The 25412-nt window shown below is 39.5% G+C and overlaps 3 protein-coding genes across 4 annotated transcripts; 2 read left to right on the top strand and 1 right to left on the bottom strand.

Moving 5' to 3' along the window:
- The first annotated feature begins 3792 nt into the window (after positions 1-3792).
- Positions 3793-8200, top strand: LOC104450632 (RNA polymerase sigma factor sigA). The gene is made up of 9 exons (XM_010065282.3): positions 3793-4928; positions 5007-5205; positions 5299-5391; positions 6172-6300; positions 6436-6489; positions 6579-6656; positions 6775-6837; positions 7442-7554; positions 7851-8200. The coding sequence occupies exons 1-9, from the start codon at positions 4201-4203 to the stop codon at positions 7957-7959; spliced, it is 1566 nt and encodes a 521-aa protein (XP_010063584.2). The 5' UTR covers positions 3793-4200; the 3' UTR covers positions 7960-8200.
- A 457-nt stretch (positions 8201-8657) lies between these two features.
- Positions 8658-12344, top strand: LOC104450621 (maltose excess protein 1-like, chloroplastic). Of its 2 annotated transcripts, none has more exons than XM_010065261.3 (9): positions 8658-9083; positions 9197-9373; positions 9457-9747; positions 9837-9926; positions 11226-11327; positions 11422-11540; positions 11670-11732; positions 11817-11878; positions 12026-12344. In XM_010065261.3, exons 1-9 carry the CDS (start codon positions 8805-8807, stop codon positions 12106-12108), a joined length of 1266 nt encoding a protein of 421 aa, XP_010063563.2. In that variant the 5' UTR covers positions 8658-8804; the 3' UTR covers positions 12109-12344. The 2 variants fall into 2 exon arrangements, with proteins under 2 accessions (XP_010063563.2, XP_010063571.2); XM_010065269.3 differs by having other exon boundaries at positions 8667-9068.
- Positions 12345-13544: 1200 nt separating this feature from the next.
- On the bottom strand, positions 13545-25276 carry LOC104450603 (origin of replication complex subunit 3). Its single transcript, XM_039307471.1, is given in 18 exon segments — positions 13545-13797; positions 14814-14990; positions 15680-15804; positions 16235-16310; positions 18085-18174; positions 18341-18426; positions 19114-19183; positions 20430-20644; positions 21375-21465; positions 21552-21619; positions 22724-22798; positions 22910-22974; positions 22977-23182; positions 23714-23844; positions 23941-24110; positions 24422-24596; positions 24734-24934; positions 25081-25276. Coding segments are annotated over 18 exon segments (2214 nt in total). The 5' UTR covers positions 25168-25276; the 3' UTR covers positions 13545-13691.
- Between the last annotated feature and the right edge of the window lie 136 nt (positions 25277-25412).

Below are 25412 nucleotides of genomic sequence, written 5' to 3'. Positions count from 1 at the left end.
AATCAAGTTACTCCGTTAATTGCATTCTTTTCAAAGTCTTAGAACTTTTTATATACTTATTCCTTGTTATAATTATTGTCCAAATTATAATTTTTTTTAAGATTTTGTGCCTGTTTTTTTCCTTCATATTATTATTCTCGACATGATAAATAAGTAAATGACAAATATTCCACGAAAGCTCGGGACGTCGTTATATGCTTCAACTAATGGGGAAAGCATGCGTGCATCGGATATAATATAATGACTCTTGGAAAGTAATGACCACCGGCAAAGGAATGCAAAATGCTCTGAAAAAAATCCCGAAATCTCAAAAGGGGTTTGGGTCCCAAAAGTGGCAACAATCACGAGATCTAACCATGCAATCGTCACTTGTCATTTGGGCCTCGAAACCCCTGACAACAGCGTCCAATTGGGTTGAGACACCTCTCCCACCGCTCCACCACCACCTCAATAACAAACTAATGCCGGTGCATTTGGTTTTGAAAATGAAATTTGGGTACAATACAAATATTGAAAACCTAGAATCATTTGGGGAAATACAAATTACATTTGATAGTAACTAGGGGTGATCGGTCCAGGATGAGTAGGGTCTAGATCTAAACTCTGTACCCAACTCTATTATAATCGGTTCCTCTTTTCTGAACCATACACCCGACCTTATTTATATTGGATCGTATACTCAACTCACCTTGTGTTTTCCGATCTTCCAGGTCAATCATGTTTCCATTAAAATCTATTTTGTAATCTTCCAATATCATATACGACTTCAAATGTATATTAATATGCAAGAAAATAACGTAATCCTCCTCATTTGTATTGAAACATTAAGCACTTGTAATAAATATATACATAATTTTTTTTTTTGGTAACTCAGGGAACCTCGTAAGCCGACAGCCGGTGAACAAACCCTGAGGAAGCCACTGCAGGAGCCACCACCACAGTACTCCAGGTAAGAATTCCTAACAACACCTCTGAGATTCGTACTCCTCCCTTTCATGAGGGGGAGAAAGCCCCAAGCCAGGTGTGCCGCTGCGAGCGTGGTGATTATACATAAACTTTTTTACTAAATGAAAAATTAATGATCCATAAGGCTAATTATAATAAATAAAATCATAAGACAAATAATTAGCAACAAACATGAGTCTAATATAAATCTTATTCCCACAATTATTATATGGAGTTACTCATTTATGCAAGCATAACTCTTACAAAAGAGAAATTAGGTGAGTCAATCCATGTAATACACAAGAAATTGGCAGCAATGAACATCCGTCCGCCCATCGGACAATGCGAGAGGGAGCCGGTGAGAGAGGGAAGCAAGTGAGGAAGAGGAATGACAAAGGAGAAGTATTGTACGTGTTTGAGAGAGTCAAGAGGAAAAACGTCGTGTGATTGCGGGAATAAGAATAGAAATCAGGGGAAAAAAAGGTTTTGGACCTCTACTTGTAAAACCGGTTCGGGAAATGGTTCCAAAACTCATCCAAGAACTGGTTTCTTGGTGGGTAATCACTTGGAACCCGTTCCCGAACCGGTTTAAACGGGTTCCGAATTTTGGGAATCGATTCCCAGATCGGTTTCAACGGGAATTGATTCTTGACTTTGTTTTTCGGGTGGCTAGTCTTGGAACCGGATATACCCAATCCGGTTGCACACCTCTAAGGCTATATTTGGTCGTTTGAATTTTTAATTGTAATAGAATTGGATAGGACAGGCTATGGAATTTTGGGATTTTTTTTATATCATGACCATTATTTGGTGAATCACAATATTAAATTTAAATATATTCATATCATATCATGTATATTTTTTGATATAAATGGCATGTTATTATAAATGAACATAAATGTTCATAAATGAAAATGATGAAAATTTATTTTTATTTTATTTTTTTTTCCTCTTATTTATATTATTTTCTTTATTATTTCTTTTTTCCTTTTCATCATTCTTTAATAAAATTTTATCAAATAGTAAACTGTACTAACATACCTAAAATGCAAAAATACCTAAAATATATAATAAATATAAATATTTAATTTATAAATTGAATGTTTATTATAAGATATAATCAAAGTTAAATATATAAATTAAAATAAGATTAATTAAAAATAATTTTCTATTTTTTATTTTTAATTTCTTAATTTAGAATTCAAATATTATTTATATTGAAATATAATTTCAATTTTGTTAATTTAATAATTTTATTATTCTAAAAAATAACTTTCCTATTATGGACATTAGAAATCCTATTCACCTTTTATCCCACCTCTCCCATGAGATAATTTTATCCTACCTATATCATCTTTATATCCGACTTTATCATGTCCTGAGCGAGCACTAAACGTAGGATATGATAAATTATATCTAATTCCGAATTTTATCTCGATTGCTAAACGCAGCCTTATAGTAACTCTTTTGTAAAGTAACTTTCAATTAAATAGTATTTATTAAAAAAGTGCTTTTATTGCAATTTTTCTATTTTTTATTTAAAAAATCAAATCATTTGCTATTGATGAGCCAAATCTGACTTACAGCCGTCAGCCCAAGTCACACAACACGACCCAATTTCTATCCTCAATGTCGTATGTCATCAGTGCCAATGACTAGCCACAAACCCTAAAAATAATGAGGGTAATATGAGAATATGAGAAAGCTAGCGAGGGCAAGATGATTATAAAAAAAAAAAAAAAAAAAAATCTAGGAATAACACTTCATTCAAAGCTAAAAGGGCAGTAGTTTTCAACTTTCTCAATATTAACTTTTATTCACCGTCGTCTTGGTAGCCGCGATGGTTTGGACTCTCTTCCCTTCATAAGGGGAGGAGTTCGAATCCCCTCACGATCACTTGGGATCTTAAGTGAGAGACCGGGGTGGTGGGTCCTTCTACTTACGTGTCCCCCTCAGTTTCTTTCGTCGGTTCATGCATTTGTACAAGATTTTTGGGTTACAAAAAAAAATTACTCTAAACCCCCTTGGGAATGGTTGTTGAACACCCCAAAATTTTCTAAGGGGTTTTTGAAATACTAAACCAAATGCATTGTAATCTAGGGTTTTGAAAATCTTGGTCTCTCTATTCATGTGCATTTCTTTGAGAAAATTATCAAAAAAATCCCAAATCCTAATTCAGTCATAAACTCTTTTTTTGTCAATTTAGTTATAAACATTTTTCATTTGTGTTAATTCAATCGGATCCAATTTTGTCTAATTTTGTTTGGTTGGCACTAATGTAAACATTGGTTGTAGGCAATGACGGCCTTGCACGCGACTGTGAGGCCATGACCACCTTTCCCCATTACCTCCGGGCCTTCATGAGGCGTAGCCGCCTCATATTGAGGTCAAAGTGTGGCAAAGAGGCTCAATCGATCTAGCGACCATTGGTAGAGAGAGAGAGAAGAATGCGCCTAGAGATTACACTGTAATTGCCCGACAGCGCAACAGAGCGTGAGGGCCAATTCTGCAACCAATTAACGGGAAAGTCGCTGTATCCACGCGGGAGAACTAACATAAACCCGCGAGACGGTTTGAGTCAAATACTGAGATAATGATGATCCATCATCTTCACTTCCATAATCGCGGGTTAGTCTCGCTCAGCTGAAATCCCCACTTCTCTCCTTCGAAACCGACCGAACATGAGAGAGGCCAAATGGCGGAGCGAGCACCACTGAAAGCGGGACCCCATATCCCGATCCACCAATGGCAGGCCGTCCTGCCATATCTTCAAACCCCCCATCGTTCCTTCTTTTTTTTTTTTTCTTTTTTTGAGTGTTTCCCTATCTTCATTTTTGCATCTCTTTTTTTGGTTTTTAGTAATATCTCCCCTTTTCCTCTTCATCCACACCTTCTCGAATTCACGACGCAGAGGCAAATAATCCCCTCTCTGTTTTTCCTCCCTTTTTTTTCCTTAAAAGAAAAGGGTATAAACAATTGGACAGGAGAGAGCTGGAGGAGTAGAGAGTTTTGTTTGGTAGCAAACCGGTGAGACGGTTGGGGAGAAGCCTCGACTTCTTCACCATTCGATTCAGGTCAAGCGCTTCCCTCCCGCACCTGCTCCCCTCCCCTTGACTTCCCCGGTGATTCCCCACTCTGTCTGAATTCTTGGAGTTGGGTTCGTCTCATTCCCGTCAAAAGTTGGGAGGATTTCACGCGTGGAGGTGGTCATCTCATTGGAGATCGCCCCTCTTCAAGAGAGCCTCTTTCCCGTTGATGGTATTGATGGCCACAGCTGCAGTCATCGGCCTGAGCGCTGGGAAGAGGCTGTTGAGCTCCCCATCCTCCTCCTCCTCCTCCTCCTCGTCGGCGTCCGCCTCCTCTTCCTCCTCCTCCTCCGATATCCCCGACAACTACAAGCTCTTCTACGTCAGCGCCAGCGCCAGCGATCGTGTCTCCTCCACCAAGAATGCCGTCGTCCCCAAGCGCCCTCCCAACTCCAACCCCTGCTTTCGTTCTTCCCATCGCCTCCCCACTCCCGCCAAAGCTCTCACCCAACGTCTCCACCCCTCATCCTTCCCCATCTCTCTCGACTCGCCTGAAGATGAAGATGGGCATGAAGAGGGTGCGCATCATGTCCCTGAGCTCGACTGTTCGGTGGAGGCGCTCCTGCTGCTGCAGAAGTCCATGCTGGAGACCCAGTGGAGTCTCTGCTTCGAGCGCACCGTGCTCGCTGATTCCGCCAAAGACAAGCCCACCAAGAAGATCCCCGTCACTTGCTCTGGCCTTTCTGCCCGCCAACGCCGATTGGGCTCCAGGCGGAGAATCTGTTCCCCCGTTGCGGGCCGTCAGTCAAGATCGGCTGTTAGCCCCGACCTCCTGCAACACCGTCTCCACGGTTATGTTAAGGGCGTCGTCAGTGATGACTTGCTCACCCACGGAGAGGTCGTTGCCCTCTCCAAAAAAATCAAGACTGGCCTTTTCTTGGAGGAGCGCAAATCCAGGTACCCTTTTTCTCTTTTGCTACTCGCCTGTCGGTCCTCTGAATGCAAAGTTGTCTGAATTTCCTATCGATGTTACAGACTGAAAGAGAGACTGGGTTGTGAGCCCTCTGATGAACAGCTTGCTACCTCCTTGAGAATTTCTCGTGCTGAATTACGGTCGAGATTGATTGAAAGTTCCTTGGCAAGAGAGAAGCTTGCGATGAGCAACGTTCGTCTTGTCATGTCCATAGCTCAGAGATATGATAACATGGGTGCTGAAATGTCCGACCTTGTTCAGGTATCCACTCCCTCCTTTATCCAATCCGTGCTCCCTTAGTGCATTTAACTGGGATTATGATCCATTTCGCTCTGTTACCACTTCATAATACAGGGTGGTTTGATCGGGCTACTGCGTGGGATAGAGAAATTTGACTCGTCTAAGGGTTTCAAGATTTCAACCTACGTTTACTGGTGGATACGTCAGGTAAGTCTCGATTTCCGCCTACTCATTTGTAGATAAATTAACAATTGACAGTGAAAAAGGTACTCAGTTGAGACTATGGTTGTTGTTTAAGTATGAGAACTATTGCTGGAGTTTCGGGATTTGGGTCAAAGTTATGGGGTTTCTACGTCACTGTATTGTGGATATTCTAAACTTTAGCTGCGGGGCATAACCTTTCCTTCTGATGACTGAGCTCATTCTAGTTTTTGTGGTTTTGTGGTCAAGAGGTACAGTTCTGTGCAGAAGCTGATGTGTGGATACATATAACCAGTCACATGTAATTGGAGCTAGGCTGCTTCTTGTCCCATTGAGACATCAGATTGCCCTCCTCATCCTCAATTTCCATTAATCCATTAAACTTTGTGCACTATCTTGTCAATCTGTTATGTTTATTTAGTTCGTTTGGGTCTGATCTTTGGGTTTTTTGAGTGGTGATGGTTCCCCATATCTGTTCAACTTTAAAACTGCATAGGATAAAGATTCATGGCAATTGTGCACTAAAGGAAGGCCATGCACATTATGTTGATGATTTGTGTGGTAAGAAAATGGTATCATAATTTTGCAAGGAAAGGTCACTGACTACAAAATAGAGCACTTTGGATTTCCGTGAATATCCTGTTCTTGAAGAGTTACTGTAGATTATTTGCTCAAGTTGCAACTCTTTTAACCCTTAATGTTGAATGACTTCCTTTATAAGTTTGCCTTTGGATGCATTGAAGGTATTGCTTAAGTCTGATAGTGATTGTACTTTCCTGAATTCAGGGTGTTTCAAGAGCATTGGTGGAGAATTCTAGAACCTTGAGATTGCCAGCTCATTTGCATGAACGGTTAGGCTTAATTCGCAATGCGAAGGTTAGACTGGAAGAAAAAGGAATCACTCCCTCTGTGGATGTAAGTTGACTGTCATGTGGCTTTCAAATGGAATTTCAACCCTCTGTCATAGTAGAGTAGTCATGTGAGTGCCAAATCATTGGGATGCTTTGCTCATCTCATCCTCTTTCCTGTGTCTTTCTTTTCTGTTTCCAGAGGATTGCAGAATGTCTGAACATGTCTCAGAAGAAAGTCAGGAATGCCACAGAGGTAGCATATATGATAGAGATTAATTGTTGTTATAGATGGACCCATGGTTTCAGTCGATCTTATTCGTCATGACAACGGCAATTATGCAGGCAATTGGTAAAGTTTTCTCTCTTGACAGGGATGCATTCCCTTCCTTGAACGGTCTACCAGGAGAAACTCACCATAGTGTAAGTATCACCACAGTAACTTATCCTCTGAGGTCATGTATAACTTTTGCTGCACAGCTTACACTGCTCTGACACCAATGTTTTCTCTTCCTTTTTTTTTTTTTTTGGTATCTTTTAGTACATTGCAGATATTCACGTTGAGAATAACCCATGGCATGGAGTGGATGAATGGGCACTCAAGGTAGAGTTGCAGTCTTGTGGGGCTTTAAATTTATGTAACGAATTAGAGGCCTTCAAAATGCTAGAAAGTATCAATCATTTCAAATTTCAAAGGCATCCTGGTGCAACAATCAGTCTTTTACAAAGTTTAGCATGACTAGAAGGAGGGTTTTGGTTTTCAGGCAAATTTTTGCAGTTATGGAATCTTCTAGTCCTTGTGCACGAAAGAAATTTTTGGCTCGGTGGTATTCATTCTGGTTTTTAGTTTTGTACTGATGAATGGTGGAGAGCAAGTCTTGAAACATTAGGCTTGCTTTCAATTGCATTGAGAAATTGTCCTATGAAACTGTTTTCACTGTTTCTACAGAAAATTTAGCTTCTGGTAATTTGAGAACTCCGTACGCTACCAAGTAAGATGTTCGCAAGTTTGATCTTTCAAGTTTAAAAACTGCCATCAAGTGTCATTCTATCTAGATTATTGACTTGGAACAATCTCCCTGATGGCTGGATTACTAATTATAACCAGAATAGGATTACAACAATGGAATTTCAATTATGCTAAATGATGGTTTCACTACAAGGTTAGTGAATATACAAGGAAGTAACATTGGCTGAACCACATGCAGGATGAAGTAAACAAGCTCATGAACGTGACACTTAGCAAAAGGGAGGGAGAAATCATACGCCTTTACTACGGCTTGGATAATGAATGCCTTACATGGGAGGACATCAGTAAACGGTGAGTATTCATTGGCTAATGTATTGCATTTACTGATCCTTGCACATGTGCATTTGGTGCAAGACTGCTAGTGCTACACAGCATTAGTTTACATCTATATGCTTCAATGTTTGGATTTTCGTATGAATGCGACTCTGTCATTAAGTGAAAGATGGTAACACTCAGGCAGTCAGTAGAGTTCGCAGTCAATCAGTGTAGCAGTTAGAATTTCCAAATGAGCAAAGCAGTCTTTATTGTAATTGGCCCTTTCCTCTTGCTAATTTGTAATGTTTTAACGCTCGATGATCACTTTGCAGTATAGGTTTGTCCCGGGAAAGGGTAAGGCAAGTTGGGCTAGTCGCGCTAGAGAAACTAAAACACATGGCGAGGAAGAGAATGATGGAGGCCATGCTGCTGAAACATTGATACTTTTTGTTTACTTTCACTTTCAGCTTTAGACAGCACAGAAATTGGATGGTGTATATATATTGGGAAGAGAGGATTTTTCCTTATTTTACGATTCTGACCTGCAACGGTGATGAAAGTATAATGTAAAGGGCCTATGAACTTGGGCATTTTGTAACTAAAACTGAACGACTGATCAGGATCCTGTAAGTTGAAGTATCTGTGGATTAAAGTGATCGCGGAAAAAATTCATTTAGTCTGTTGTAAGGCTTCACGTATGGATCACCTCTGCAGTTGCTATATCTGACCGACACTCTTCGTAGATCCCATCACCTAGATTCAAGGTGGTTTTAACTCAATAATACATAAATATAGCGGAGATAAGAGCACCATATAATTATTTACACATGAGTGAAGGAAGGTCGGCTGCTTCATTAATTAATTTCTCGAAAAGTCGGGTCCCTCCTTTTGCACGCATTCGTCTCGTTTTGGAGCGGCGGTGATGGAGATCTGGATCTTGGGCTGAATTTGTGGTTCCCCAGGCCCACAGCAGGAGCAAAATATCGCCTTACTGCCCGTGTCACGTGACCATCTTCTCCCTTTCTCCAACATCGCCATCAGCGGTGGAGGCGGCTCCGCTATTGGGATTTGCCAATAATTCGAGGTTCATCAATAATAAAAATATCGATTCGAGAAAGAATCCCCGCCACGAGGGACGTCGGACACTAGACACATAATACACCTTTTTTTTCTGAGCACTTGACCACCACCTTCTATTTCTAGTTCTATTTCTATGTCCTTAAGCTGTTACGTTATCGGTTGAGCGAGAGCAGTCGGCTTAGAAGAGTTCCGTTCATCCTCCAGGCATGGCTGAGTCTGTGGTTGCTTCTTCCGCTTCTTCTTGTTTCTCCAGAAGCAGAAGCAGAAGCAGAAGCAGGGCTCCTACCCCTTCTCATTCTGGCTCCCTCACCCTCAGAATCACCCCCCCGTTCTCCTCTCCGATCAACTACACCCACCTCCGCGAGCCCCTCTCCCTTTTCCCTCGCCATCCTCCCCTGTTCCTTCTTGTTCAATCTCCTGCCACTCCCACCGCCGCTTCCGCTCTCGACTCCGACATCCCTCACCCCCAGGTCGGTGCAGTACAGGCCAGCATTCTCCTTCCTTCGTTTTTTTTTCTTTTTTCTTTTGCCCACTGCCCTCTTTCTTGTTCGATGGACTTCCGTGCGTCTCGTTTTGAATTTGGCCTCTTTCTTGACAGGGATCGTCGCCTCCGGCGGAGACTAGCACCCTGTTGCGGCAATGGGATTCTCTCACTGCCAAGTTCTCGGCTTCCTCAAACATCCCCTTCTTGTTGCTGCAGCTCCCTCAGATCATCCTCAACGCCCGCAACCTCTTATCCGGCAATCACTCCGCCCTCCTCGCCGTCCCCTGGCTGGTATGTTCGAACAAGACCGCCCCTTTCCTTCCCTCCTCTAAGCCAACTCTTTTGGAGCTAGCAAGTTACATTCACAATTGCAGGGCATGCTTACTGGGCTACTGGGCAACCTTTCCCTGCTTTCTTACTTCATAAAGAAGAGGGAGAAGGAGGCGGTCGTGGTTCAGACGCTGGGCGTGGTCTCCATCTATGTCGTTGTCTTCCAACTCGCCATCGGACGCGCCATGCCCCTCCCCATCTTCCTCGTCACTTCTCTGGTCGTCGCCACAGGCCTCCTCCTCAACTTCTCCAACTACTTCCACTTGCTCCCTCCCTCCCTTTGGTCCATCTGGGAAGACTTCATCACTATCGGCGGCCTCTCCGTTCTCCCTCAAGTACATCAATATAGCTCTGTAACCTGGTTTGCTTCTCTTTCTTCATTTTGCTTCCTTTGAATAGCATTTGTCTTCTATCTTTTTCGCAGGTCATGTGGGCTACTTTTGTCCCTTATGTTCCACATAGCATCTTGCCCGGATCAATTGCTTGTTTCATTGCTTTTGTAGCTGTTCTTATGGTATGTTCTCTCTCTTCTTTCCCTTTCCTGCTCTTGGCATCTTTGATTTTCATCAATCTGATGATAGATGCTCTAAGTTGTCATATAGCTAATATTATACTATACAATGAACAGAATTTGCTCATCCCCGGGGTTTCTCACTTGCTTATTACACTGCCTTCTATGGTAGACATTTTTCTCAAAAAATATTGAAGGTCAGGTTTTTGCTTTTGCCAGCTGACCACACCCGCTTCTCTCTTATCCGCGAACATCAATGCATCTCCAATAGTCAAACATTTAGTAAAACCAAAGGTCTTCTATAAAATTGAGGAACAGAATGCAGTTATTCCTCGATGCTGCTTTGCATGACTTGCTCAGGAATTCTGGGCTCCAGATATCCCACTAGATATGCACAATTGGCTCTTGCTTTACTCAATACGATCTCTGCATATTGTAGTCCATGACTCCCTGCCCCCAGACACCACTTTAAAACTCTGAATTGTTTGATGCCCATTATGTCTACTTCTAAGATGTTTACCACAACTGTCACAATTACTCTGTGTGCTTAAGGTATTCAATACTTTGTCACTTTATTCTCGGGTTTCGTCCTCGTAAATAGAACCATTTGTGCAGCAGTGAGAAAAATGAACAAACAAGGCTTTTGCCTCAGATAAACTAAAACGGACTTAAGTTCTGTCCTTCTTCTCTCTTCAAGAATTAAATTGTGCCATGTTCTAAGGAATCTTTTGTTACCATTATATCCGCAGTTCAATCTCTTTGTACAGTACCATGCAAGTAGTGACAAATACAAAGAGCTCTGATACAGGGTTACTCCTCAAGAGGGCATTGTGGTCTGCTTTGAACTCTCACATGGATTAACTGCAGATCCCTGCTATTCAAATTATTAAGCAAAAATATCTATGTGCAGCACACCAATAATTCTAGTACGTCTTTTTTGCCAGTGGAAGTTTCTAAATGCTCGATGATAGTATGCTTGCTCCCCTCTGACATGGAAGTTATCAGTTCCAGTCAGCCTCTTCCTGTGCAGCGACAAGGAAGCACCCCTATCCAACCCACCCCTACTCCAGAAAAATAACATCATTTTTTGCCAAAAATAAAGAATAAAATCGAATAAACCACTAAGAACCTAAATAGTGTGGAAGCTTTGAGCATAGGGGAACATCCTTGGCGAGACCATTCTTCAAGCTGTTTGTGTGGTTCTTAATCCGTGCGACGAATTATAGTATTCTTCTCCTTGTTGTTTTTCTTCCCATTTGATATGCTGCAGCCCATCGTAAGTGAAGCTGCGAAGTTTTGCAGGCAAGAACGGGGAAACTTTCAGAGAAAGGTGTCAGATTTGTGGGAGCTATATCAGGATGGACAGCGACGCTTCTCTTCATGTGGATGCCAGTCTCACAAATGGTGATCTAAGACTCTGCCTTGCTTGTGAAAATATAAACTGATGCTGCTTCTCTAATTTTTGGTTCTTTCTGACCCAGTTTATTGTTCTATTTAGTGGACAAATTTTCTGAATCCGGAAAACATCAAGGGTTTATCTGCCTCATCAATGTTGCTTGCCATGATTGGAAATGGACTCATGATCCCACGGGCACTCTTTATTCGTGATTTCATGTGGTAACTTTCTTCACAACTGTCTATGGTCCTGTGAAATCACCATCTCTTACAGTTGCGTTCTGCCTTGCTAGTTTCACCCTGCGCGCGCGGATAAAAGCTGAGAACTCATTGTTTGCTTGATGATTGTAGGTTCACAGGGTCAAGCTGGGCTGCTCTTTTCTATGGGTATGCAAACATTGTATGCCTGTACAGGTAGGATAATTGTATATTGTTCTTCTCCATAACTTCCATCTTTTTTGTGCAACTTGAACTAAGTAACAATCTCTCTCGTTCCAGCTTCAATTGTATCAGTAGGGAGTTCTTCTTGGGAGCAACAGCTGGATTGTTGTCATGGTTAGGTATGTGTTATATACCATCAGTTTGGGGAAGCCTAAAATTTTAAAAAGAAACACGAAATTTCCTGCATTCCTTTGGATTTCCAGAGAGAGAGAGAGAGAGAGAGAGATTAGCAGAGTGCTGACTCCATTTTTTTTTCCTCCACATAGGAATGGCCTTATGGAGAGACATGGTGGCATACGGATACAACACACCATTGCGATCCATAAAGGAGCTGGTTTATGGACCTTGATGAAAAGATTGGGGCAAACTGGCAGCTGCATGAAGTGCATTGGCACAGATTGACCTGGTCGAAGAACATGGTTTGCAGCATCATAGGTTGTGCACATGATCCTTGTTTTCTGGTCAACGAATCAAGTCAACACAGCATTATAGGTTGTCCGCATTTTTTAATCTGCAAATAAGTATGTAGAATGCTCATTGATTATGCAAGTATGAGAAGAAGTTGATTAACTTTCCTGTGATCAAGTCAAATGGCAAAAAGGATGGGCAAACGCAGTTGGAAATACTAAATGATGATATGTCTCTGACTTTGAGCCTCAAAAAGAGGTTCCATCCCGAGGATGGTTCTTACTTGACACGATATCCTGGTTCTCAACAAGAAAGCAATTCTAGTCTCGACGACAGAACAAGGAGATGCACTCAATGTTCCAATAAGAAATGGAGGTCGGTTTGGTGTAACGTGGGAAGGCTACTACTTGGCTTCTTTTTGGTTGTAACTACCCCGTTGCTGCAACACAACAGAAGCTTCTCTAGTCTCAAAGCTACATTGGATGTCAGAACACTGATGGAATCGATAACCTTAACTTTACCACATAAATAAACAATTGTTCCAGATAGATGACAACGAGACATGATAAAATTATGGCAAGAATATTCTAAATTCTTACAAAGATGTTTTTTTTTTTTAAATGAGGATGACTAGGAAGCCCACTTTAGGTAAGTAAAAAATTAGTCATTGGGAGAAATTGAGAGAGCCCTCCAAATTGGGGTTAGAGCAGATTTATGCTGGACTACTCTTTCAATTATCAAATGCTAGTAGTTACACCTTCTTAGGTTCGTCTATGGAAGCCACAGTGGAACAGCGACCTAGGTGTGAGCATGGATTGTTTCCACCGTAATGACCTGCAGGTTGAAACTCAGTGTCAGAAAATCAGAATTGAGAATTGACATGGCCCGTTTATCGATTGCTGCTTGCTTAAGATTTTGTGATTCCAATTAACCCAGATAAACTCCAAAACAGTTAAATCAATACCAGTTCGATAGAAAAACCAAAATTAAACGGCCAATGACGGAGCCAATTTGAATCATATGAAAATATTGAATTCAGGTAAAAAAGGCTCGATTGCCTTAAGATATGGATAACATGGTTTGAAGCCCTACAGAAGATTTAGCCAAGAAGCACTTAGGATTCTGGTAACTTTATGGGGGCGAAAAGGTTATGACCATAAAAGTGAGAGTGAATGAATTCTAGAAGCAGGCTGAACTATTTCATTCATGCTCATTGCATCACTTAGAAAGTTCTTTGAAGCGACTTTTACGTCTATAACACATCAAGTGATCTTGACTGGGTAGAGTTCTGAGAATCTTCCAAAAAAGGTTCATCTTTTATCTTGTTTTATTATGACTTGGAACCGGTTCCAGGCCAATTCAACCTTGAACCTGATCTTGAAACCAGAAGGTAGCTTTTCTCTGATATTACCAATAATCATACAAATGCTCTTCCCATCTGTAATTTCCCCATAAATAGGTAAATTAAAAAATTTAATTATCGACTGTGAAGTACACCAAACAGGAACAGACAAACAGCAAATATCAAAGTCCAAATGCCACTCTCTGCACAAAATCTGGTCTTCTTTTACTTTGCATCCGGAGAAGCCCGGTAATCTGAAGTTCTGCAACTCCCCTGCAAAACCTTGATCTGATTTAACGTGTTAAGGCATGAACATTCAAGAAGACGCAATCCAACCCAACAATAGCATGTATCCATCCTCCCCATCAAATGCTCAAGCAACCTTTTGCTCGCACAGGAACAAGGAAAGCACAAAGCTGACATTTGTTTTTGAAGTCTTATGAAAGGCAAAAAAAAAAAAAAAAAAAAAAATCGCTTTAATCTGATAAAAATCAATTTTAATCAATGCTAAATAAGCGATGTTTGAGAGAGAGCACGTGCATTTGAAATGTTATTGGAATTAGTCTATGCACACAAATAAATGAGTCGATATACTTCAAATGTTTACTCTATGCAGTATTCGCCCAAAAATAAGACATGGTTGAACTATTTGGGGAATTTCAAATCAAAACTAAGTATCTACACAAGTGATAAGCCTTTATAACCCAAACTGCAGTGGCCCTCACTATGTGACCAGTGGAGTATCACAAGCCATTCTTTACGTTTTACCCTGAACCATAGTATCTTGGATTCCAAACTTAGTTCCTCAAAACAAAGAGGTTCCATAAGAAAAGGGCCAGTGTTGTCAAATCCAATCTAAGCGAACCAAGGAACAAAAGATTTCTCTGTGGCATCACTAAACTATTTCAGGATCCTATTCTCAACAGGTAAGAAAAGGTCATATAACCAACTGCAGAGGACTGGTAAAAACCATGATCATCCATTACTTGTTTTCCTTCTGCCCCATCTTTTGACAAATATTTGGACAAAAAGGAGTGGAAGTTTGGTATAGATGCGTAATAACAAGTTGATCCAGAAGAAGGCATCAAGTATCATCAGAAACTACCAACTGCCCCCCAATACACAATGAATGCTGCAGTGATAAATCTATAAGTATGGATTATGGTTATAGAATTTAAAATAAGTGGAAGAAAGAGTTCATAGACCTACCACACGTGCAGAGCCAAGGTCATGCTGCGGTACCTAACTATGGGAAATGTGTTTTTGATAAAGAAACATTATCAGAGAACAACCATAAAGGATACTGTATCACCACTTCACTCAGCTTTTCAGAATCATCAACAATCTTTCGTTTCTTCAAGACAGGGGACTGCTTCAATTTGTGCCTCTTCTTACTGTTTGGGCATAGAAGAATCCTTTTGAAAGATTGGTACCAGTCATGGAGATTGACGAGATCACCATGCTCCTGGCATGAAGTATACCTGGGACATCAAATGCACATTTTTAATCTTTGATGAATGGAAGCTGCAACAGTGACTAGGGGGAAGAGTGGGTGTCTGCAATTGCTGCAATTATGTAGAGCGATAGACAGATACGACCTTCTTGATATCCTGTCACCAATGGTGGCAGTTACCTAAAGAAGATTGATTTTGCTATTTAACTAGATAAATTTAAGAAATTTGCCCCAAGACATCAACAAATTCCAATGAGTAAGGTTTTGCTAATGGTCTAAGAAAACATTTTAGTCTTAGACACTCCTCATCCATATTCCAAATTGTGAAGTGCACCGCTGTGCTTGCGATGAGGTATGACACATTCACTGAATAATTTCATGGGTCTTTTGCGGGGTGAAAAAAAACAAAAAAAAATTTAAATCTCAAAATAATTAGTGAGAGTAGGCAGCAGATTGTCCCATACTATAGACTCGTGAAAAAGGGAGAGGTACAGAATAGAAGCTTGTTCTTCTTTGGAGAAGCCAACAAAGAGAAAAAGACCAATGTAGGAGTGTATTCACTTTTGGCATCTGGACAGGTCATTCAATTTTTCTAAATAAAAAACTTTGCAAAGAACTATCTTTTCCAATGCATAGGTTGTATTTATATGATGACAGTAATTAACGAAAATAGTAAGTCCACATGTCCTTCAAAATTACCAACAAAAGATTGCTTACATGATTGATGTATCATGCATGGATGACAACAGGATATTATCGTTCCTGCAGCAACTACAACTCAGAATATTGTGGGATTCCAAAAGATCAACCTGAATCTGTCTTCTCGAGTCTCCAACTAAAGCCTGAGATCATTAGAGAACAACATATCAAAATGTACATTTATTTGCTGCTATTATTAACACATCAAATGTTCATCCCACTTTCTGTTATTATCATCTGAAACATGCATTCCAAGTTGTCCCGTCTAGATTGGTTGTCCACTAAGCCAATGTTGCCTATAGTCAAATCAAATTTTCCCAACTTCCAACAAAATTTCATTAACTCCCACAGAAAGACATAAACCTAAGCAATGCTTCAACTGTTGAAGAGTTGCGTAATCACATAATAACCTTGTGCAAGAACAAATATGAATGCCAATAGGCCAGAAACTATCTAGCGATAGATATGATCTGTAAGAACTACAATAGCACGCATACCTCAATGGCCAGAAACATAGTCCTGGAGAAACAAAACAACTAATAATAGATGGGCACAATAAGAGGAGTCTTTTACCATTTGAAGTTTCTTGACATTCTTAAAGCAAACAATCTCATGAGAAGGCACGCATTCAATGGGTTGCATATACTTCCTGTCGAGAAGAGAATTGAAATTGAGTATTCTTGAACAGTTTATTCAGCAAAAGATATTCAAATATGTATTGCTCACATGTACTTCAACAGCAAGAAAAAATTAAAAAAATCATTTGCTGGAAGAAGATGATTGTGGTCAGATCATATTGTTATTCAATGCTCAAGACTACATAATAAGAGAAAAATTCAATGCAAACTCAAATCAAGGGAATGGTAGAAAGATACATGATTAAGCGAGAGAAGTTATCTCAAGAAACTATTTCTCCCCAGGAATGAGCTTCTAGCTTCTAACTTTGTGCAAATTTTATGTGATTTTGTTTCCATTATAAGATTTCCAGTTATGCGTATGTAAGTTCATTATTAATACAAGAACAATGTAAAAGTCAATCAAGAACAAGATTGAAGACCAATCCAACAATAACAGAAGAATTTTTTTGTGAGGCAACAGGCACCTTCATAAACATTGTAGTCGATGGATTGCTGCCATCTTTTATTGGAGTAATGTCCTCAGATATATCAATAGTAGTATTTTTTTTTTCTTTTGATCCTTGGACTTTTGTATGGTGGAGATGACTAGAATGTGGGACGTAATGGTCCAAGGTTCAGAAAATTGGAGAAGGTAAACAAGAGAGGAATAGGCTTGGTAGGAAATTTCACATTGCACAATGTTTTCAAGCTTTCACTTGGACAATTTCCCATGGCAAAATAATATCTGATATATAAAATTAAAGCATGTTTGACGATGGTATAGTTAATTCACACATTAAGTGAGCAACATGTCACTTGGATGTTTAGTTTATTCCTTTTGTCTTTGTATCTACATCTTGGACATTACTACACACATTAAAGCCTCATGTGATTGGATGATTGAAAGTGCTTCTGGCAGCTTGTGGATGTGTCAATCTGGCAACCATTCAATAAAAATTACCAATAAAAATTGCAAAAAAAGATTAAAAAATAAAAAATAACGGAACAATTGAATATGATGGCACATGCAACATGTGAAATTACAAAGAAGTAAAAACATATAAGTTTGTGTCATAAGCTTGAATTGTTTACACATTCATTATGCAAACATACATCACTGTTGTTGAAAAGTGCCCTTAGGGAGCTTGATAAGGGCTATCAACCATGTCTTGCAAATTGGCCTGTTGTTTTACACATTTTGAGGAAAATAAAGTGATTTCAACATTCATTATTTTAATGTGTATTGAAAACTGTTCCTACTATGTTTAGGGTCTTTATCAAGTGCCTTAGGCACTTCTTAGCAAGAGAAATTTGTAATGGTATAGCAAATATAGAAGGGAGGATGCTCCTGAACTGCGTGAATTATGTGAAGTGAAGCATATGCTCAAAGCTAATAAGGCAGTGGGCTATACAGCCAGGTAAGGCAGGCAGCGGCAGGACTATAAATGGACTCAAGCTCCTGAAGAATTGGGTATCTTGCAGAAGGATAAACTTGGAGAGAAGTTTCCTACATTTGTCCCTGATTCTTGTAATTCAGCTTTTATTTCAGATTTAAGGAATCGGGACTCCTTTAATTTATTTCTGAACCTTATACTGGGTTGCTTTCTCCTAGTAATGTTGTTGTACATGTATTTCTACAGGAACAAGCAAGAGAGGAACATAGCAAATATATAGTAAAGCCAAAAACATGTTGCCAATGAGAACTGACATTCTAGTAAGAATTGCATTGGGAAAAAAGATATTGAAGTGAGAGGACAGACAAATCATCATAAAGAAAAATCCAATAGTGCCAGATGGTACACTTACTCAATCAGGTATGCAAGAAAGCTGGAAGCTTTATCATTGACCCTTTTCATATCTCTTCCCAGATTTGACTTGTTTTGCAGTCCACGTATCCTGTCAAAAAGCCACTGTGACTACTTTTCATGCATTGAAAAATGTTGAAGAGATAAAGAGGAACTGAATCTGTAAGAAGAATGAGAATGGAATTCATCCACTAGAAAAAAAAAAAAAAAAAAAAAAAAAAAAAAAAAAACTAAACTAAACTATTAAGGAAACTTACTTGGCAATCTCCACAGAATCTTTTTTAACCTGCTGGCAATTTTCAAATTTCAACATATGTTGCAACTCCTTCACCTTTTCATGGATCTGCAAAAGTGACCTCTAGTTGAAGATGAGTTTGATCCAATTATGAGGTTAGATCAGAACAGAAACACAGTTTTTCTAGTATTGGACTCCTGAGTATCAAAAGAATCCTATGACACAAGGAATTTACCAACATGACTTCACGAGAGTTGGATGCTTCTAATAGACCAAGCCACATAAATTTTACCTCTTATTCTTGCGACCATAATGTTCATAAAGTTAGATTTGGTAATAATTAAAGCCTGTTTTATATTCAAGTGAACCAGGTCAAAGAATCACCAGTGAAGACTGAATATGAAGACATAGGGGAACAGATCTGGATACCATAGCCCAAAATTAGTAAAACAAAATGATTAATGGATCTTTGCAAGCAATTCATAATAGATAACCACCAGAAGTACACAAAGATATGGCTGTGTAAAAACCAAGGACCAAAATAACCAGTATATCAAGTCAATTTTAAGCATATAATTCATGTACACTCACACCATGCTTATTCACTTATGTCCAATAATTTCTGAGTCAACAAAAAGTATAATTAGTTGAAGATAATGACCCTTGCAGGCAAACATGGGCAAGCTAGACAAATGTAATAAGGTCAAGAACAAGAAGATTTTAAGACTGATTAGACAAAAAAACTTTTCAGCAAGCAGGAAACCACCTGCCCAAGCAAATCACTTATGTTAATACCTCAATAATATCTGCAGTATGTCTTTCCCACCTCTTAAGCAATGAAAGAAGGTGTGATTCAGAAAGATCCCTGAGTCAAATTAAAATTAAAAATGTCATCAACAAGGAAAAGTAGAATTGTTTATGTCATACTAGGATAGTAATTGTACATAAAAATCTACAAGAGGATAGTAAATGAGATAGCTAATACCGTATATAAAAACCTACAATAGCACGATCTGAAGTACCAAAGATATAGCAAAATTCCACTCCCTCATCTGATTTTGACGAATCCCTTGAAACATATGCCAAACTCCCATGATGATGATAGCACAGGGCGAATCAACAAAATGCACATATGACATAGCAAAATGAACATAGTTGTGGATGCAAAATTAGGAATCAATTGCTATTCCCTTTAACTTCAAGGCAGTGCAATTTCAATCCTGGATCTGTTTCAGCAATCATAGAGCAAGAATTCTTTTATACTAGTTTTTCTATCACGTCCCAGCTTAATTACATAAATCCTAGGGAAAGTAGAAAAATTATAGAATAAGCTCAATTTTGTAAATAACATAAGCAGAAAATACATCAGGGTGGAAGCCTGGAGGAAAAGCTTTAAAAATGACAATAATCACATATTGTTTCGCTTCTCTATCTTCCAAAAGGAAGAAATTTTCATCTTCTGGCACCTTGACTTAAAATGGCAAAAGGTCAATGCAGGCTATATCAAATTAGATATTAATTATAAGAGCTTAGAACGGACAAACGGCAACCACAATGATTATGCTTCTTCAGGCAGGTTGGGACGCAGATCCTCATATGTGAATGCACCTGCTTAATATCGAGTCTTTGATACAATTCAAGTGCTGCAGATTTTTTATTAGAGAGTTTGTGCATGTCTTAAAACAGTTTAGAGCAGACAAATGCCAAAAATTCAAAGTGGGAACACACATAGTGGATGGACTAAAGGCAAAAGTGTAAAAGGTGATTAAATTCAGAAAATAGTTGCAGAAGAACGTTTGCATACACAACACCTAAAGATGATCTAGAAAAGAATGTTTACAGCTGATGGAAAAACATGCTCATGTGACAAATATAAGATTACCATATCTGTGCTTCATAAAGCAAAAATATAGTTAATGCAAAGATCATGACAGAATTTAATAGCGGCTGTAAATTTCCATATTGCACTTAACTACAAAGCAACAGAAAGAATAGTAGAACACAAAGGCTAATGACAAAAATTGGAAGAAATGAAAGATATTATAGATCTCTCCCCTCTGAAGACCTTTGTATTGTTTCAGGATTTATACTTTTGAAAAACACCCTCTTACCTTACTTTCCGCATCGCTTGAGAGATAAATCCATTCTTTCTCATGGTAAACTTATGCTGATGTGTAAAACAATCATTTGGAGATGATGCTTTTGTACGTCCAGTCTCTTGAGTAAAAGAACCTGGAGCCCTTGATGCATAAAATTCTGGATCAAGTGCTTCGCACAGTAAGTCTAGCACGTGGAACTCATTGCCCTTTCCAGCTTCATATAGACACTGAAGTTCACATATATTGACAAACAGTAAGGATAGATCAACCATTTCTTTATGAGTATAACCCACTTTAAAAGATATACAGTGACATCAATGAGTTCCCAATAGTAAAAATTTTAGAAGTATGCACCAAATATATTAAGTAAAATATTTTCTTACTTGAGTTTCTGAAAGTAAACTGGAATACTAAGCTTCAGTGTTCTCTTCCAGCCAAGGAAAAGTAAATGGTGATTAAACCTTAAGTGCACAATAGATGAACTCATATATAGAATAGGACATTAGATTCTTGCGTTTAGATTGCTCACATAGAATTCTCAGTTTCATTTATACTAAAATGCACCAAAACATATTGAAAATTTTCCACATACTTTATGATTATGAAATTGATATACAATTAGCATCTAGGCTTGCCAAGACTAATTTCTCAGGAAAAGGAACGATACACACAGAAAATTTTACACCAATAGTCAAGTTGCCAATTGCTTTACTCGTGTATGGAAAGACAATAAAATACCCATGGACAGAGAGTCTCTACATCGAAGTAAATAGAAGCTGGCTTCAGGTCATGAAAAGGGCATTTACTATTGATCTGAGCAAGATGAAAAGCTCTTCAAAATAATGTAAGCAACAGATGCAAAAAAAAGCAACCCAACAATCCTTTTACCTATGCAATTCTTTTTTTGGGTAATCTTTAACATGCAAGTCTACTAAAAGCACCAAATAAAGCCCTTACCAGGACCACAATGCTCCACAAGAAGTGCAGTCTCCTAAGTTGTGCGATTTCAGGAACCAGTCTTTGAACAGCTTCTTCATCCATTTTATTACTAGTGACAAATCCGCAACCGTAAAGTCAGTATACCACCTCTTTTGTTACTCTACCAAGAAAATGCTGACTTTCTTAAGCACATACCTCTCACAAGGTGAAATATTAGAAGCACAATTGTAGATGGCTTTCGGCAATGCACCATGCTTGCTGCCCTATAACCGATTAGATTATCAAACAAGAACTAAAATGCAAAATATAAACTTAAGGAAAAAAGAAAAACCCATGATGCCCATAAAATAATTGAAATTGGATACATATGCACTTCAAGGATAAAAGAAGAACGCTTTGAAGAAAATAATATGGCAACATATTAAATAAAATCTGACATCATGCATCGGAAATTTCTGAGTAATAATGAAATGTACAGAAGTGCAGATATACAAAAAGGGGCGTAGACACATGACGGAGAAAAGATACTATATCAAGGACAGTGTGCAAATACATTTCAACAACAAGCATGATAGGTCGTAGGGAGAAAATTTAAACTACAAAGTGGCAGTATGTTTTCATCGAAATCAGGCTTTTTAGTCCTCTTCACCTAGAAACAAACAAACATATTAGGCATCATCAACATGTTGCTCACTTGGCACAATACTCACTGGTACAATATCAAAAGATTCTGTCAGCAATTGGGACGTGGCCTGGACTTTCGTTTACATCGTCTAGATCATCTTGATACACAAACTCATAAGTAAATTTTGGCAGACATTAGTGGATGACAAACCACGCTTGATAAGGATGTAAAAATAGATGAGCTTAACATTATAGAAGGTGTTACAGAAAACAGATTTGTAAATACATTATTAATATGTTCAAAAGAATATTGCACTGAAAAGGGGAAACAATGAAATCAATGGAGACAAAAGATGGAGGGAGACGAAGTTACGATATCCATAATCCAGGAGAAGAATAAATAAATGGAATGAAAAGGGGTGAAGTTGATACCCATGGAAAAATTTGAAAACTAGTAAATTAACATGATACCCATTTAAAGTCATTATAGCGTAAAAGGAAAGGTTGTCTTTCAAATTTGAAGCGTGAGACCTGTTTCTCTCCAAAATTGTGGAAAATGAGTTTTGTAGAACCAAACTAAAATGACTTTCCATTTCCTATAATCTTCCTGACATGAAAAAATCATCCCTCGGTCTCTGTTTGTGCTCTCTGCTTTGTGACCCAAATAGCTCCTCCCAAATATTGTATGAGAGATGATTAAATTGCAGTTGAAATAGAAGCCACCAAGAAATACAAAGGCAAACCTGTATTTCTTCTTCAATAAGCCCTCTGAGAACGAAGCTAAAAGGCTCCATAGAAAAATGTTGGACACATGCTATCTGAAAAGTACTACACGAAAGGTGACGTCAACAGGTTGTGAGCAATTTTAACTGTTAGAAGAGAATTGTGACAATATGTAGAATCATTCAATAATCATCTAAAGTACCGACCTTAAGAGCTCTGATAAAAGAACTCAACGTTCCACCATGGTTAACAAAATGATTCCTCATAAAACTGCCACCTTATGGCTAATAAAGAAACCAGGACTCTGCTTCACCAGAATAGCCTCAACAACAGCGTCCATTCTCTCTGCCAGAGTCCCCAAATTGAACTTGAAAGGATACAAGCACTGCAGCGCCTCGGACTGAAGTATGCTTCTCAACCGATCTGGCGTTGTTGCCACTCCTATGATTAAGATGACTGGAATCTTCATTACCCACTCACTGAAAGAATCTTATCATCAGGATGGCTTCATAAAGTACAACAAAAGAAAATAAGCACGTGATACATATGGTCTGTGACATCAAAAAAGCCAACCCTGGGTGTCCATAGCATAATATGGTGGCTTAACAGCCGCCATGGTGAGAACTAATCACCAAAGAGTTACTTTATTCAAACTGCAAAACACTTTAAAAGTGATCAAATAGATTGCGACATTCATACATCCTAGACCTAGGTGCGCAACTACGTATACCCCCTTAATTTTGAAATTACATTGTAGAATGCAGACATAAGTGTGATGTTCCTCTGATTAAATAGCAAACCAAGTTACACCACCTCTTTTTGTAGAAAGAGTTTTACCGCTTTTCATTTTTAACCTCTTATGTACAGTGGATCAAAAGAAATCTAACAGAAACATGTAGAAGTCACTGAGAGAATGAGCTTTGACACATGCATGTGAAGAATAAGTAAGTCCCCTAATTTAAGTATGCAAAGAACAATGTGCATATATGAGGTGGCTTGAGGTGGCAAACCTTAACAAAAGGATGAAATCTGATAGGACAGACCCACAACAACGCTCCAAATCATCTATAATCAAAACAATAGGGGTGTCGTTGTTCACTTGGTTGTTGTACCATGATGACAAAGTAAGCATGTCAGGTGCCTGCTTAAAATTAGGATCGCAAATGTGAACAGTCTAATTAGTTCTCGAATCGGATGCACTTTTGTAAGATAAAGAATGAGAAAATGCAACACCTACATCCACACTAGTAGCTAAAAACTGTCTGAGCAAGCTTGTAATACAACCACCAATCCCATTCTTGGCCACAAAATCCATTGAAGAAAGATTAGCAACATGACATCCATGGGATCTCAAAAATCGGCCAACCTCTTCAAATGTCCTGAGATCATCAAACAGCTCCATGTTCTCTGTCGGTAATCAACTTAATTGAGAAGGTTGCATGAGGAAGAAAAGAGATAGGATAAAGCTTTAATTGCGGTGATGTTCGTAAAGTGCCGATGCAGAACAAGCCAACAGTTATGAGCTCCCTCAAACTAGAGCGTTTATAAACGTACAATCAAAAGCAACAGCAGGATGGTATCAACGCCAGTGGTCATGTTAAACGGTCAAAACACATTTTTATCCAAGCATCAGAAAGACCTATAGCAAAGATTAGTATCTTCCAAAGGTCGAGGGTAGCTACCCAAAAGTATTTGAGGAATCTCAATTAGAGACTTACTGGTGAGGATGAGCCCGGTAAAAAGCCTTCTAGAGACAGAATCTACTGCGGCAGGGAAAGACTGCGCAACTTCAGAAAAGCCAGAAGAAACATGCGTCCTGATAATGCTGAAGGACTCACTGATCCAGGAATGTATAGCCTCGAATGTAGCAGAGTCGATACTCTGGAGGACTCCCTGCAGTGGAAAGCGAGTTGAGAGATCACCAAAAGGACATCCGGTAGACAGGCAGGGAAGTTAAAGCGGAGAGATGGAAATGCGATGCCGGAAATGACGGACAACTCGGGCGAGAAACAAGGAGGGAAGAGAGAAACCTGGATGGCAGTCTCGATGTCGGACCAGGCGTGTTGGAAAGCCTCCATTCGCAAGTGCTCGCGAGAGAGATCCCCGGAGCAATCGTCGTGGTCATCTGAGTTGACGGCTTTATTAGGGGATGCCGGAGACGAGGGGACACTCCTCCGGGATGGTTTGCGGTCGGATTTGTCGGGGGCCGCTCTATGGAGGATGAAGAACGGCTGTTGAATCCGGCCATAAAATGTAGTCAGCGCCGGAGCACGACGAGGCAAGACACATGAGAACACTGAGGTTTTTTTTTTTTTTTTTCTCGGAAAGAACGTTGGGGGGGATGGGGGAGCGGATGAGGAGAAGATGAAGGAGGGACCTGCAGACTGTTGTCGTCGCCGTGCTCTTGATGGGGCGAGGGCGAGGGCTCGGCGGGAGAGGGTGCGGAGGCCGCCGTCTTCTTCATCTCGATCTCTGCAGCGAGTTCCCTCCGATCTCCTTCGGTTCAGCCGCCCTTTGCTCGGTCCCCCTTTTCCCCCTCTCTTACCCTTTTTTGGCGGGAACCCGAACGCTCATGCTCCGTAGGGTTACCATCGCGTCCTCCTCAAAAGAAAAAACCAAAATCAATATGACTTACTCCCTTTTAGGAAAATCTGCAGATCTTTGACTTAAAGATGTTTTTCAATCTGAAATGTGTTTTAGCAAATTGTG

The sequence above is a fragment of the Eucalyptus grandis genome, chromosome 1, assembly GCF_016545825.1.
Source record: "Eucalyptus grandis isolate ANBG69807.140 chromosome 1, ASM1654582v1, whole genome shotgun sequence".
NCBI classification, from domain to species: domain Eukaryota; kingdom Viridiplantae; phylum Streptophyta; class Magnoliopsida; order Myrtales; family Myrtaceae; genus Eucalyptus; species Eucalyptus grandis.
This window is presented reverse-complemented; position numbering and strand designations above follow the sequence as displayed.

Coding starts and splice junctions, on each gene's coding strand:
- LOC104450632 (XM_010065282.3), top strand. CDS start 4,201: ATGGTATTGATGGCCACAGCTGCAGTCATCGGCCTGAGCGCTGGGAAG. Junction 6,490..6,578: donor AAGTCAGGAATGCCACAGAG/GTAGCATATATG, acceptor GCAATTATGCAG/GCAATTGGTAAAGTTTTCTC. Junction 7,555..7,850: donor TGGGAGGACATCAGTAAACG/GTGAGTATTCAT, acceptor ATCACTTTGCAG/TATAGGTTTGTCCCGGGAAA.
- LOC104450621 (XM_010065261.3), top strand. CDS start 8,805: ATGGCTGAGTCTGTGGTTGCTTCTTCCGCTTCTTCTTGTTTCTCCAGA. Junction 9,374..9,456: donor TCCTCGCCGTCCCCTGGCTG/GTATGTTCGAAC, acceptor TCACAATTGCAG/GGCATGCTTACTGGGCTACT. Junction 9,927..11,225: donor CTTTTGTAGCTGTTCTTATG/GTATGTTCTCTC, acceptor GAAGTTTTGCAG/GCAAGAACGGGGAAACTTTC.